This window comes from Camelus ferus, chromosome 2, assembly GCF_009834535.1.
Source record: "Camelus ferus isolate YT-003-E chromosome 2, BCGSAC_Cfer_1.0, whole genome shotgun sequence".
Classification (NCBI taxonomy): Eukaryota; Metazoa; Chordata; class Mammalia; order Artiodactyla; family Camelidae; genus Camelus; species Camelus ferus.
In genome coordinates this window covers 56,333,570-56,349,028 of record NC_045697.1, presented here as the reverse complement: position 1 = coordinate 56,349,028, position 15,459 = coordinate 56,333,570, and the positions used below count along the sequence as shown (strand labels likewise).

At 33.8% G+C, this 15,459-nt stretch overlaps 1 protein-coding gene across 6 annotated transcripts in view; it reads right to left on the bottom strand.

The window, feature by feature from the left end:
- EPHA5 (EPH receptor A5) overlaps positions 1 to 15,459 on the bottom strand; it is a 313,192-nt gene that overhangs the window by 23,895 nt on the left and 273,838 nt on the right. For all 6 annotated transcript variants that reach the window (XM_032459293.1, XM_032459303.1, XM_032459295.1 and 3 more), the window contains 2 exons: positions 4,505 to 4,566; positions 2,927 to 3,136 (listed from right to left, as the gene is read on the bottom strand). In XM_032459293.1, the coding sequence (XP_032315184.1) occupies positions 2,927 to 3,136; positions 4,505 to 4,566 (272 nt within the window). The remainder of the gene's footprint in view (positions 1 to 2,926; positions 3,137 to 4,504; positions 4,567 to 15,459) is intronic.

Sequence of the window (15,459 nt, the reverse complement as noted above, 5' to 3'; positions counted from 1 at the left end):
AGGATGGCAGCTCTAAGTGGGGAAAGCAGGCAGTCAAGCAAATCAAGAAGGTAAACTTTCATGACTTTCTTCAAAAGTAAAGGACTCAAATTCCCAGGGTGCTTTCTTTTCCCTTCAATATAAGGATTGTAAAGAGAAAGCTTTGATTGCTGGATGCAACCCTGAGAAGTTTAAAAGTTAATAAGATAAGCATGAAAACCAGATATATTGAATATTTAGTAATTTCTCCTGACATTGCACAATTTCTTTTAGACTTGATTTCCCTAATTTGCCATTGTCGTATCTTTGTGTTTGTTTGGTCAAACTGTTTTTTTTTTAAACCTAAGAGGTAGGTATCTCATTTATTTCAACCACATTGAAAATTATTAAAATTAAATTATGGGGAAAATTTACAACATTACCAAGTTTGGGGGTTTTACATGGTTAAAAAAAAAGATTTGGTAAGTTTTTTCTTAGTTCACAAATTAAACACTTTTCTATCCTGGCCATTTCAGGGTTAACTTCTTTTTCCTAATTTTTAAAAGCAGGCAAATCCAGGCAACCAAACATTTCATTTATAAGTAAAATTCATTAAAGGAGAGAGAGACAGAAAGAGAGAGGGAGAGAGAAACATGGGTTTTGAATATTTTTTATAAAAAGACTAACATATGCCTTCCTACTTTGTGGGAAGAGAACAATTTAATTCACATATTAGAAAAAAATGGACTTAAACTGCTCTATATAAACCAAAGTTTCAAGACTTATGAAGAAACAGCAGTTTCATGTAATGCTTGAAATTGTTCTGTGACTTGAAGTTAATTTGAAATATTTATACTAAGTTTGAATTATTTGCTCCTTAGAAATATGGTAACATCACTTTAAGAAAACTTTTCTGAAACATACTTTTGTTAATTAAATATTCATAGGCAAGATCACATCATTAGGTTCAGCTATGTAGCAACATGATAGTCTATGACATATTATTACTATTCTGCTTGAAATGGTAATTTGTTGATTACTTTAAATTTCAGCCTAGAAATTTTCTCTTGGTCCTCTGACCATCATGTTGTGTATCAATATTACCTGAAGTTCCCTTATCATTTCATCTCTCAATAGAGAGATTTTCCACAAAGTGCCACCATGCCCCATTTCAAGGGAGTAAATCTTGAGGGTCTCAGGATCTCTGGCTCCCCTCCACCTTTCTCTCCACTAGCAATGACACACTGACACAGACCTTGACAAATTTACTTTATGCATTTAACTAAGACACCAACCAATCATACTGGGAATGGCTTTTTCAATAACCTCAGCCTTGCTTAGGCCAAGCTTATTAAGCGTGACTCTATTTCCTGGAGAATTCCTAATTGAGGTTTCATTTAATGCAAATAATGACAATAATTAGGTCCAGAAGAAGAGGGGCATCCCAACAATTAATTTATTGATTTATTAAGCTGACCCTTTGAAGGCTTTGTTTGCTTAGGTAAGTCACTCTTGATCTTTAGCATAGTATAATCTTTAACTCTTCATGTGTCACACTGCAATAATGATAAAAAGACAGCCTTATAATCTATGAATAGGGTTTACTATTAGAGTATGAGTAGGAGTAATTTTAAAATGTTGAATTAAATAAGAAAATATATACCATCTATCATAAGAATAAAAGAGGACTAAAGTATTCTGTATTGAAATAAAGTTAGCCACATTGTACACTGAAAAGATACAATGACAAATTCTTGTCTTCACAGGGAACAGTTTAAGCATTGAGGATATCGAAAAGATTTAGAATTAAACAAATCTAGTTTATAAAAAAGGATTAAAACTCAAGAAGTACAATGCATAAACTTCCCAGAAAAATTCTGTTGCACCAATACCACAGTTTTCCACAGGGAAAAAAAAAACAAAAAACTGTTGATTATATAACATCAATTCAGGAAGCAATTACTTCGCTGGAAAAGGATGCTGATTTATGCCAATTATGACAATATGGATTAGTGACCAATTTTTCATAGATATGGGCTTAACAGTTTACATGGTATAAAAGAGAAGTAATTAGGCATTAAAATACCTCTAGTAAATCAAAACTTTTTGAAGGAATAGCTCTTTTATTCCCTACTGTGTGAATAGTTAAAAAAAGGTAGATTTAGATATTTCCATATTTGTTTTACAAGTAAAGAAACTGTGGTGCCGAGTTTAGGCTATTCAAAAATGCTACACATGTTAATATATTCATATATAGTATGATTATATATTATATAGTCACATACAATATGAATAAATATATACTTATATACATTAATATATGTATATATTTTTTGCTTTTTTCCCACAAATACTTTTTATTTAAAAAAATTTTTTTTATTGAAGTATAGTCAGTTTACAATATTGTGTCAATTTCTGGTATATAGCATATTTCAGTCATACATAGACATACATAATTCCTTTTCATACTCGTTTTCATTATAGGTTATACAAGATATTGAATATAGTTGCCTGTGCTCTACAGAAGAAAATTGTTATTTATCTATTTTATATATAGTAGTTAGTATCTGCAAATTTTGAACTCCCATTTTATCCCTTCCCACCCCGTTTAAGGTAGGAGAGTCTCACTTTAATTTTTCCTTTTACATTTAATTCTTTATATGATTTTTACATGTTGTATCCACTCTAAACTCAAACCTTTTATTTTCAGTATCTGTAGGAAAAATATGAACTATTAAAACTCATAATGTGATTACTTGGCTTATCTGAGTTTAATATTTGAATTTTCTGATAAGGAAAGGAGAATTGGCTGGATTTTTTAATCCACCCTCCCCCTTCTCTCTTTCTTCCTAAGTTGGAGGAATTTTGCTTCTTTTTTTTTTTCGCTCTTTCCTTTAAAATCTTTAAGTATTAAACGCCCCTAGTCTAGTAGTCTAGTATTTCAGAAATGCATTCTGTTAGATCTTACCCTTGTGGTGTAGGCTGCCTCGGGATCATCTTCCAGCACCCTGGAAAGCCCAAAGTCAGACACTTTGCACACAAGGTTACTGTTGATTAAGATGTTTCTGGCAGCAAGGTCTCTATGCACGTAGCCCATGTCGGAGAGGTACTTCATTCCCGCAGCGATGCCTCGCAGCATGCCGACTAGCTGGATCACAGTGAACTGCCCATCGTTTTTCTGTGAAGATGACACAGAAATACTAGTTCTGCAACAGCAATCACTGGGGAAAAATACTTAAGGATCTTCCTTCAATCCCCAAATTAATGCCCACTCTCACCACATTCACATGCAATTTCTATCTGAAGAGAATAGGAAAAGTTCGGCAATATCTAGTTAACCTGGTAGTGCGTATCAGTCCCCTGCTTGGTCAAAGCAGATAACGGCTTTGAAAGCCCCGTCCAAAATATCATTCAGTTGCTCTTTTCCACATTGTAATTCTTTTCTTCTCAGTCATCAGCGCAGTGTGTTCATCACTCCAGCCTTATGCCTGTCTTGGGTTAACACTGTGCATTTTTGAAGTCATTTAAAAGAAGCTAGCTGGATAGGCATACTGGTGACAGACAAAGTCGCCGGATGAAAGGAGGGAGATTCTGCAGCAGCAGGTGGAAGGTCAGGGGGAGGGGGACCAAGCAATGACCAGGATAATGTTAGCATTTCTTGGAAACCTGCTGTCTTTGTCAAGGGCACTGGACTTACTGCAGACACACAGAATTAGGCCCAAATGATGCTTATTTTGAAATAAAAGAATGATACGACCATAAGAGACTGAAGAATTTATCTGTAAGAAATTTGGCAGTAGAATCTGGTAGAGGATAGAGATTGGAAGGGAAGCTTGCCTTGCCAGTGGACACCTGTCATAGTCAACGCACAGGCCTCTCTTACAATCACCATTAAGCTGCCAACCATCACTTTTCTCATCCAGAGCAATAGATGCTACATTGAAGGAGAAAAGCCACCTGACTACAGTTTAATCAAGCCCAGGTTACATTGTCTAACACATGCTATTTACTAATAAAATGAGTTACCAACATTTAAAATTTGGAGACCTGCATATTAAAAACAAACTCTTCCTAAAATCTGGAAGATCTGACATTGACTATTGTCTACTATTATATAATACCTGGTACAAGGCGTGGCTGGCCCTCAGGTGAGGTATGAATCTATTTGACACTTTCATTAATACAGATGATTTTCATGGACTCTCTAGACATTTTTCCTTGTTCTGCCTGATATTATATACTTTGAGAGAGTTAAGTACTTGTAAAATCTTCTCTTTTTTTCCTTTCCTGCCTCCTTTCCTCTTTTATTTACTTTGGGCAAATTAACATACACGTAAATAAAATTGTAGAAACCCGTAATTTGGATTTGTACAAGTTTTTTGAAGTGGACAACTTTCAAACCAAAGTTAATTTTTGCAGTATAATTATCCTGACTCTAGATATTTCTATTTAAAACTCTATCTTTAAGGTAGCTGGATTTTAATTTCAATATTATTGCCAATATATGAATAGCACTTTGAAAACTTACATCTATCTCAAATCTTACCTTTAAAAATGTATCTAAAGAGCCGTTTTCCATATACTCTGTCACTATCATCACCGGTTTACCTGAAAAGAAAACAGTAGTATAAACTGCTGCTTTTTGATAGAGCATTCTTGTCTAGGAAAAGTTTACCTGGAAGTTTTTATTATTGTCCAAATTATACATAGTCATTTAAAAAAATGTCCTCTTAATGAGTTGCAAGTAAATTCCTGACATGATGATGTCTTAGTATCTTAGTATATACTGAGTGGAGTCAGTGAGAGGAAAGTATCATGAAAATGATAAAGATTGACACTTAAGGTACAAAAAATACAGAATTTTCAACATCAAAATCAATTTATGTAGAAAATGAGTTTAGGATGAATTTTATTTTTATAGAGATAACGATATAAAGTGCCAAGTAATATTTAGCAAAGCACTGCAAACATGCCAACACATTCCTCTTTCTCACAGTTCTAAATAAAAACTATCCAGTCCTAAGTGCTCTGTTTAAGATCCTTTGAACAGATGTTGCATTTTCTCAACTTTACTTCTATGTTCTTATAACTCCTTTACTTATGGCTACCTCTCTTTTCCCTCTCTGCCACACACAGTCTCTATCAATCCAATTGTTTTCATTCTTCAAAACCCTGTTCTATTTTCTCTTGCTGTCTGGAAATTTCTCTTGCAATCATCACTTCTGATGGACGAGGCCCTATTCTTTTCACGTCTGAGACAGAAGTACAGCTGGACAAACTGGAGCCACATGGCTTGGCTTTGTATCCTAGATCAATCATTTACTATCATGTGATCATGGGCAAATCAATTCTTATCTCTGTATACTAATTTGTTGTGAGTATCTGCCAAGTCATAGAGTTATCCAGGTCACTTAGAATAATGCCTACCACTTAGAATTTGCTATGTATTATTATTCTATAAACCTTATTGACTTTGTATCTGTGGGTTAACTTCCTTGCTAGCTGTAAGAGGACCAAGAAAACAGATCATATTTTATCCCTTATGAAAAATACGAGACCAAAAATCTTTGTTATATGAGGAAATACTTAAAACATGATTGTTAGTTTTATCACTCCACATTAACTTCACTATATTTTAAAATGTGCCTTTTTATTCTAAAATAAAAGTATAGACTTCATAAAATTTTAGTGTCCATTTAAACTATTTTGAAGTAAAAAAAGACCTTATGATAGCAAAATTCTATCTTATATATCTAGTAATTTTTTTTATATTATAGAGGGAAAGAAGGCCTATACAATTATGAAATGTGCTGTAATTAACTTAATGGCATCCTCCAGAAGGGCATCTGTATTTTACTTGAAAAGTGATTCATTCAGGTCACAGAATTAGAACGTGCATATTTATTCATACACCATTATCCCAAAATGTAAACAGAGATACAGAAAATTAGACAGTTACATGTTAAAAAGAAATAATAGGAAGAAAAAGGATTTTTCAATCCAAAAATCACTTAAAACTCACTATTTAGTATAATAAGGTAGGTCAGTCTAATTTCTCACTCAGATAATTATCTTCTTTTAAAATACTTTAGAAGCATTATTCTTTTAATGGAATGTCACAAGTAATATTCCAAAGGCAGATAACATTTCTCTCCTCTTTAAATTTTGTAAAAGTTAGAAAAAAAGTTTGTCTCAAATAATTCATTTGTCATCTATTTGCTACGCCTACATTAGGTAAAACATCACATATGTAGGGAATATGTATTGGAGATGTCATTTGATTTGAACCTTGAAAGGGTCACTGGTATAATAAAAGGTGACAGATATTCCAGGAAGAAGAGGCAGCATGTGCCAAGGCATCTTGTCATGAAAGAGCTCATCAAGTTCAAACATGGCCAGAGGCCTGGATTTTGCTTTGTAATTCAGGGAGTGACAGGAGATGAGTTGAGGAATACTGATTTTGAAACTGACTGGAAATATAATACCTTAGTTTAAAAAAAAAAAAAGAATGACTTATGGTTGTATTTGTATTTGTAAATGGCCATGACAGCACAAGAGAAAAAAAAAAGATTATGAATGTTTTTTTTCTCCTTTGTATGATTGTAATCTAAGTTCAACAATTAAGATAGATTTCTAATTTTACTTCATTTTAGTGGTACTGCTGCACTCATTTCAATGAACCTCAGACAAATGCTAAATAGACAAAATTCTGCTTTGGGCCCATTTGGTTCCAGTCTCACATCTTGAAGCCTATTTCAGGGTTTTCTTACTGTTGAAGCCTATTTCAAGCTTTTCTTTTAAAAGTTTAGAACTAATATGCTTCCCCAAGGGTGACAGCCAAAATATTTGATACCTGCTTTGGACAGGGACCTACATGTTTGAAGTTACAGCACCATATTGCTGGAATACTGGAAAATACTACTGTACCAGACATCACCTCTTCATCTGCCTGATTTCAAGAATTCAGAAATACTTCAGAGACAAAGCTGAGTTAGGCATATAAAAAGGCTATGTGGATAACCCTGGCTTCAGCTTTTTATCAAATAGGATAGAAGCATTTCAATAAATGTACAGCTAATAGAGCCAAAAAAGTACACACTTGCTGAACACCAGTCCTGATCAAACCAGGAAAAGGCCTATGCTTTCTGGAATCAGCCTGTGATTTCAGGAATCCTTCCTATAAAAGCTCTTTGTCTCTGATTTTCACTTACAGAAATCCACTGGGGGAGCTGTCACAGTGTCACTAGAAACGGAAGAACTGAATTCCAGCAGATATACAGGGGATATGGTCTTAGCTTTCCCCCACTGGTACCTCTCAGCTCCTACCACATGAACAGAAGCCTTGTCCATCAAGGCGAAGGCCTAATCTCCCTCCATCATTATCTGCTCTATCCCAAGCCCATTATGATTACAGCACCTTCCCTACATTACTACTTACAAAACCTTCAATTTCCTTCCACACTTTTTTTCTAAAATTTCTTCTTTCTGTCTATTTTCTAATTGTTTAGATCCTCTTCTTACAGTTATGGTCAGTGGTAACTATTTACTACTGTTCACCTAAGGTCTACTGAACAGGAGTTGGATAAAATTTCTCTGTTAAAATATTTCTTCCTTGGTTAAATTTGTTCTTAAATTCAACCTAAATTTACTAAACTTAGACAAAAAAGATTTATACTTTAAAAACAATGAATGGACCAGAAAACTTACTGACTTTGAATAATATATGTTTGGAAAGAAAAAAAAATGATGGCTTTTCAGGGCTATGGGCACCTGGTATTCGTCCTGTAAGATTTTTTAGCTTTCATCGCCTACTTTTAAAAGTCAGATTCATTATTCATGACAGTGTAGGCTGTAATGTCAATAACAAAAAACATTTAAGAAATATGATAGGGACCTAAACACCTCTCATATTTCAGAAAATGGGGGAAAAGCAATGAAAATGAATGTTTGCAAACAAGCATTATCTTCTTTTGTTTATAAAAATAAGACAATTCATGACCGATTAGATGATTTCTCATACTTGAGCCATTTTAATGATAGTTACATTTAGTTTGGCTTATGTTTTGTCTCAGTTCCTGCTAGTCTGCAAAAATGACATAGCAATAATTAACGTGGCTTACTCTAACCATTGTAAATTCAATAAAATGGTATAAATCATTTCCATTATCCAGCTTGAAGTACAGACAAATAGTAGATCTGCCAATAATTTTGAAAGCATATTATCAAAAATCAATACAAAAAGAGCTCATAAAGCATGTCAAAACATGATTTTAATCACGGAGTAGAGTTTTTTATATTACTTTATGTTATGTTATGTTATGTTATGTTACTATGCAGTAATAGAAACACATTATTTATGGCATTAACCAACCTCATATTTCATCATTTGGTATAGATAATCATAAAAGAGCAACAGTTTATTGATTTATTGACTGCCCACTTTTTACAGGGCATGGTGTTATTTTCAATTGTCATCAAAATTCTATAGTAGTGATGATACTACAAAAGTCTCTTTTCAGAGAAAGAAAAGTGAGGCTTAAAAAGATTCAATATATTACTTGAGTTGATTAGCTCAAGTTGTATAACAAATAAAGTCGGGAATCAAACTCATGTCCACCTGACTACAAAAGCTGTTTTCCTTCCCTCCAAATTATGATGCTTGTAATTTTGAAGTATTTATTTTAAATTATATATTTTATTTTAAAATATCACAAATATTTTATCTTTTTGTGTTCATATAAGCTTGAGAATCATGACTATGCCATACCAAACCATTCAAGTATTAATGGCAGATCTGATAGGGATTTAGCTGCTTTCAATAAATAATATATTCTTACTTATGATCATTACTTATATATCCGTCAAGCATTCTGAAGTGTTCTATAGTGAAGCAATCTTGTATTCTACTTATATGAGGCATCTAAAGTAGTCAAACCCACAGAAACAGAAGATGATGGTGGCTGCCAGCATTTAGGGGAGGGAGAAAGGAGGAATTGCTATTCACTGGGTATAACATTTCAGTTATGCAAGACAAAAGTTCTAGAGATCAGCTATACAACACTGTGCTTACAGTGAACAAAACTGTACTGTGTACTTTACACTTAAAAATTTAAGAGGGCAGATATCATGATGCGGATTTTTCTTATCACAATAAAACAAAATTGCGTTTGCTTCCTTACTAAGTGATTTTTTTTGGTGCTCATGTCCATCAAAATCTAAGAAAGGAGAGAACATGCCACTCCTGGTAAAGCTGTTCCTTCTCATAAGGTATCTCAAAATTAGGTGAAACAAACTTTGGGGAATGTCAATCTAAGCCTTGCTTTTCAGAGCATAGCCCTTGACCAGTGGCCTCGCTATCATCTGGGAGCTTGTTAGAAATGCAAAATCTCAGTGCCCAGTCCAATCTATTGAAACAGATTCTGCATTTTAGCAATATCCTCAGAGGCACATTGTATTTTGAGAAACACTGAGCTAGGCCACACCACAAGAGCTGCAGCTAAATCTGGCCTTATTATTTTATTTGCATTGATACCACCTGCTTTTCTGAAACCATTTAGCACATCAATAAATATGTGGTACCACTTAAGGGTAAAAGGGAGCTTTTGATTTAGAAGCATCATAATTCACTGGGAAATAACTGTCTCTGGGTTTCTCTTAGAAACATTTTACAAAATTTGTAAATATTTAAAAGTAAGTCTGTGCTTATATTTATATATCCATAGTGTTATTTCACTGTGCCATTCTATTTGGGTTGTATTCCATTTAGTACATTAACACTTGCAGCTGTTTGAAATTACTTTTATTTCACTCCAAGGGAAACCTGGGATAACAAACATCACGATTCAATTATTAATGGTTAATGGACAACCAGAAAATGGAATCTTGTGCTTGCAGTAGAAATAGATAATGCTTATTAAGATGGGGAGTGGGAAGGGTGGACCAAGTATGGGTCAGTTAGAACTCAGAAGGGTACTCAGATATTTTAATTCCATTATGGTCCTTATTTATTGGTTAACACTTTAAGGGAAACCAGTTATAAAATTATGTAATCTTAATTTCAGAAAAGACTATAAATCAAAAGCCTCTATACCTTACCTGAGATGGGAGCATAGAAATATTTCTATTAAGTAGAAATTCCAAACTTTCCCTATTCCTCTATTATTTCACACTGTTTACACTGATATAAACTTTTTAATTAGATGTTCATTTCTCAAATTAAAAAAAAATTAGAATTGCTCTGACATTACTGAAGGTGGGTAATTACTTATGGAGGAAGAGACTGTCGACTTTGCAGAGGAACAGAGGAAACTAAGAATTAACAATGTGACAGCTTTGTTTTATTAATAATGAAAATGACTTTCAAAACGTAACGTTTAATTTACCAACAGTCCATCTTTGAGCCAGTAAATCTTTTTCAGATGTGTAGAATTTAGATTTTATCAGAATAAGCACTTGTAAATATCTAATAAATATTTTATGTTTATTTATTAAACCTTGCTCTCTGCCCTAATAATGAAAAACAAATATCAGATTAATGAACTGGCTTCCATTTCTACTTCAGTTTTAAATTTGTTTATTTCCATCATGGTTTATCACTGATAATGGTTCATAGAATTGTTGCCTTTTGTGAAAGGGCAGATGTAAAATTTAAGCATGCCCATAGTGCAAACGTTTTCATTCATACTTCTCAGAATCCAATTTTATAGACAGTGTCTGCAGTTGGACACTTACAGGCTTACAGATGTAACCTGTCCCCAGCAGAACTACTGCTTACCAACTTGTCCCCAGAGGAACTACTGATTACCAACCAGTCTTGCTCCTCCTAATCTTTCCCCATAAATGGCAATTCCTTTCTTCAAGGTACTCAGGACAAATAATTTATAATTATCATTGACTCCTCTCTCTTTCTCACATTCCACAGCTAATCCACAAGAAGCTGTACTGTGATTGCCTCCAAAATATCTACAGAATTAAACTACTACTCTTCATCTTGTTAGAGTACTACCCTGATCTAATCCACAATGAGGTGTGAACAGTGACAGTAGTCTTCTCACTGTCTTCCCATTTAAACACTGGCTCCTACCATCTGTACTCAACACAGAGGCCTTACTGATCCTGTTAACGCAGAAACAAGATTCTGTCACATCTTGGCTCCAAAGCTCAGATTAAGAGGGGGTCTTCATAGGGACCAGAGAGTTCACACTGTACCTAACCTTGTACTACAGCTTCAAGTTAAACTCTCACCAGACTCCTCTCATTCATTCCATTGAAGCAACAATGATCTTCTTGCTGTTTCTTGAACGTTCTATGTAAGTTCTATTCGCGCCTTGCAGATCTTTCTTTCTACAACACACTGCCCCCAGATGTCTGTAAGGCCCACACCTTCACTTTATTCAAGCCTTATCAGAGAGGTCTTTCTCTAAATAAAATAGAAACCACCAACCCTCAATGGAAGCAATCCTTAATCTCCTAACTTGACTTTACTTTTTTTCATTTAATATATTGTAAATATATTTGTTCAATTAGTTTCTGCCTCTCCAACACAAAGGTAAGCTCCATAAAGGCACGAACTCAGTTTGTTTAACCTCTACTGTATCCCATTGATTAATACAGATAGACATGTACTAGGTGATCAATTAATACCTTTTTAATAAATAAATGTTTCTTGTCAAGTATATACTGAATAGTGCAATATGAGGTTGGTAATCTATACTGCTTAAGAGACTTGGTTTTGGAATCATACAGAACTTTGTAAATCTGGCATTATTCTGTGCTAGTTTTATGATATTGGATAAGGTATTCAACCTCTTTAAGGTTCATTTTTCCCACCAGTAAAATAAGAACAAATACTAGTGTCTACAGGATTGCATTATTGTGCAGATTAAAGGAGATAATACATAAAGTGCATTGACTTAGTATATCCTTAAAGTAATCTTAATGAGTAGTAGTAGTTATAACTGTTATATTTATATGCGAGATCCTGTGAAAAGATCCTCATGCAATTTCTTTCATATGAATTTTATTTTTTTTCTAATTCACCCATGGTTTTATAGAATAAAGTTGTTTAAATTAAAATATAAGCTATATATCACTCTAACTCAGTTTAAATGTTTACCTTCCCTGCAATTTAGTCATTGACTCATTTAATATCATTCATATCTTTTAACTGCAATGTTGAGAATTATTTTATTTTTCTTGAACCAAATTGCTATTTTTTGTTTTTATTTATTTGTTTTTTTAACTGAAGTGTAGTCAGTCCACAATGCTTTGTCAATTTCTGGTATACAGCATAATGGTTCAGTCATACATATACATACATATATTTGTTTTCATAGTCTTTTTCATTATAGGTTACTACAAGATATTGAATACAGTTCCCTGTGTTATACAGTATAAACTTGTTGTTTATTTATTTTATATATATTGTTAAGTTTCTGCAAATCTTGAACTCCCAATTTATCCCTTCCCACCTCCTTTCCCCCCTGGTAACCATAAGTTTGTTTTCTATGTCTGAGTCTGTTTCTGTTTTGTAAATAAGTTCATTTGTCTTTTTATTTTTAAGATTCCACATGGAATACTACTCAGCCATAAAAAAGAGTAAAATAATGCCATTTGCAGCAATACAGATGGACCTGGAGATTGTCATTCTAAGTGAAGTAAGCCATAAAGAGAAAAAAAGTATCATTCATATCTTAAAAAAAATTCTTTTTTAATTACCTAATGTGTCTGGCGCTGTGATAGACACTAGGGGTGCTATGAACAAATATCCATTTTAAGAAGCTCATCATGTAGTAAGGATGATAAACCATGTAGAGAGATAACTGTGATACAATGGACCACATGACAAAGTGCAGAGAAATGTCACTAGAGTTTATAACGTTGTCTCTGGCTGAGAATTCATTCATTCAACAAATACATGAAACGCTACACATGCCGAGTACTGAACTAGAAACACACAGGTGAGCAAAACAAAACAGAAACCTCTGCTCTTTGAAGTTTGTATTCTAATGTATAATTGGGACCCTTTCTTTGACTCAGCTATTCAACATTACTGAGCGGTCTACTCTATGCCAGGCAGACACTGAGGACAGAGGAAAAATGCAGATAAATGACACTGATCTCATGGACAAGGTCACATGTGAATTAAACTTGAAGGTCAAATGGAGCTGAGGAAAGTGGGGAGGACATTCTAGGGCTGAATGAAGTATCTCCAAGGGACAGCATAAGAACTAGGTAGAGCTTTCTGGAAAGGAAATAGTGTAATATGGAGATATGGCCAAATTGTATCAGGTAAAGTATCAAAGTGTATGTATTTTGCTTGATTTGTTTGTTTGTTTGATGATGAGACAGGAAAGAAGAGTGATTGAGTAAAATGTATGGAATGGACTAATGTGGGAAAATACCAAAATGCGTGGACTAGTTTGAGGATTGTTGGATTAGCCCCGGGTAATATATAATAAGAGCCTGTAAAATAAAATTTGACTTTGTAAGATAGGATGAAATACAATAGTTGAAAGATAATCACAAGTTTACATAAGAAGTCAGAGTTGTCTGACAATTTAAATAATCAGTTATCATTGAATGTGTTATCTCCTCAGACATAGAAAAATAGGGAGATATTCTTTTAATTTTTCTCTAATATTTTGTTTAAATTTATTAATTTTACAGGAGAACTAAGTTTCTTTGTACATGATCCTAGATTAAGCAATATAACTACAAATAATTTTAAGACTCCATAGAAATATTCCTTCAGTCAATTTTGATAATATTTCCATGGGTGGGAAAAAAATAAATCTTAAAGAACTAAGGATGCTGCAGTGGGAAAATAATAATTTTCCCCCCTTTTAAATTTTATTCCTGAATCTATTTAAATAGTTAAAGCTGGCACTGTGTATGTGACATTAAAGCATCTTGCATGGCGAATGAGTCAATGAAGCCAGGACCTGTGGGTCTTTTACATCATTTGTCACAAGGCCTCTCTAGAATATATACCTATTTATGATGTGTCCCGTTTAACAGCAAATCACAGAAGGAATCTGAATGAGGGCCCATGTTTTGGGCATGTAGGGCGAGTGACACAGGAAAGAGAACGGTTCATCATGACACTGCCCATAGGAGTGCTACTTCAAACTCCCCACCTTAGCTTCAATCAGAAAAAAATCACAAGATTTAGTTGCACTTATGTCTCATTATCTGTGTGCTGCAGGTTGAGAATAATTGTTGAATAAATTAGCATCAGATCAGAGAGCATGAAATTAAGGACACAAATAAAGTGAGTTGCAACATGGTAAATTAAAAACAAGTTGAAGACTTCCTAGGTTGAACAGCAAGAGCTTCATTTATTAAGGGGAAATACAGTTTCAAGTCACCTGGAACAAAAAAATAAGACAAAGAAATATTTTAAATATTTACATTTTGCTTTACATGTATGGGTAGCTTCATGGAGCAACATCAAACAGCATATGTGATTAGGAGATTGGAAATTTTAAATCTGTATTTCCAATCACAGGACTGGTTTTTAGATTATACTTTACAGAATTTAAATATGATCATTTGTTGCTAATGACATTTGCTTCTAAAAATAAAGATTTCAAGTGCATATAACATGGTATATGCCAAATTTAGTTGTCTTACGATGAGAAGTTCAGTTGTCTTATGCTGCCTCAGTCAGAACCCATGCACATAAAACAAGTTTTGTAATAAATTAGGGGTCTAAAAAAGTAGGTGAATATTAGTTCTAATAATTTGGCAGTCTTGTCTACTAATATCTGATGCATTCACTTAAACAGATTAAAATAAATACTTATTCACTGCTCTAATTACCTGCAGTTTTGTTCACAAATACATCTTTATTTAGTCTGCATAAAAATTTTATAAGGTACATATGATTTTTTTTCTTTTTGTGTGACACTGAGGCTCAAAGTGTTTAACTAAAGTGACCATGGATTGGTTTAGGTTTAGGTGTAATGGGTTTGCATAAATATTTAGGACATTATCTGTTTCTTCAGGAGCAGACTATTTTGGCTAGGGAGCTAAAAAATACATTCAAAGGAGACAAAATTAAATGAAAGGGTTGAGTAAAAATTTTGGACAAATGAAGGAACATTACAGGCAGTTGCAAAAATCCTTATACAGCCACAGTGTTCACAAGAAGGAGTGATTATTTCAGGGTTAAGTGATGGTGGATTGTTTCGTGGAGGTGATGAAATTTGAATAGGGTTCCGAAGGAAACGAAAAAGTAGTGAGTACAAAGATTGAAATTTCAAAGAAAGAGGCAACGTAGGCAGGGCACAATATCAATTAAAATAGATTCGGAATGAAATGGCTATGGAGGAGTTCAGAGCACTGGAAGAGAGAGACATGGAAAAGAAATAATCATGCATTTATTAAGTAGCTACTCTGTGTCATGCTCATCCTAAACTCGACCTGTGTTAATTCATATCACCTTCACATCACTATGAAGTATTCTTACCCCACGTCATTGATGAGGAAAGTAAGGGT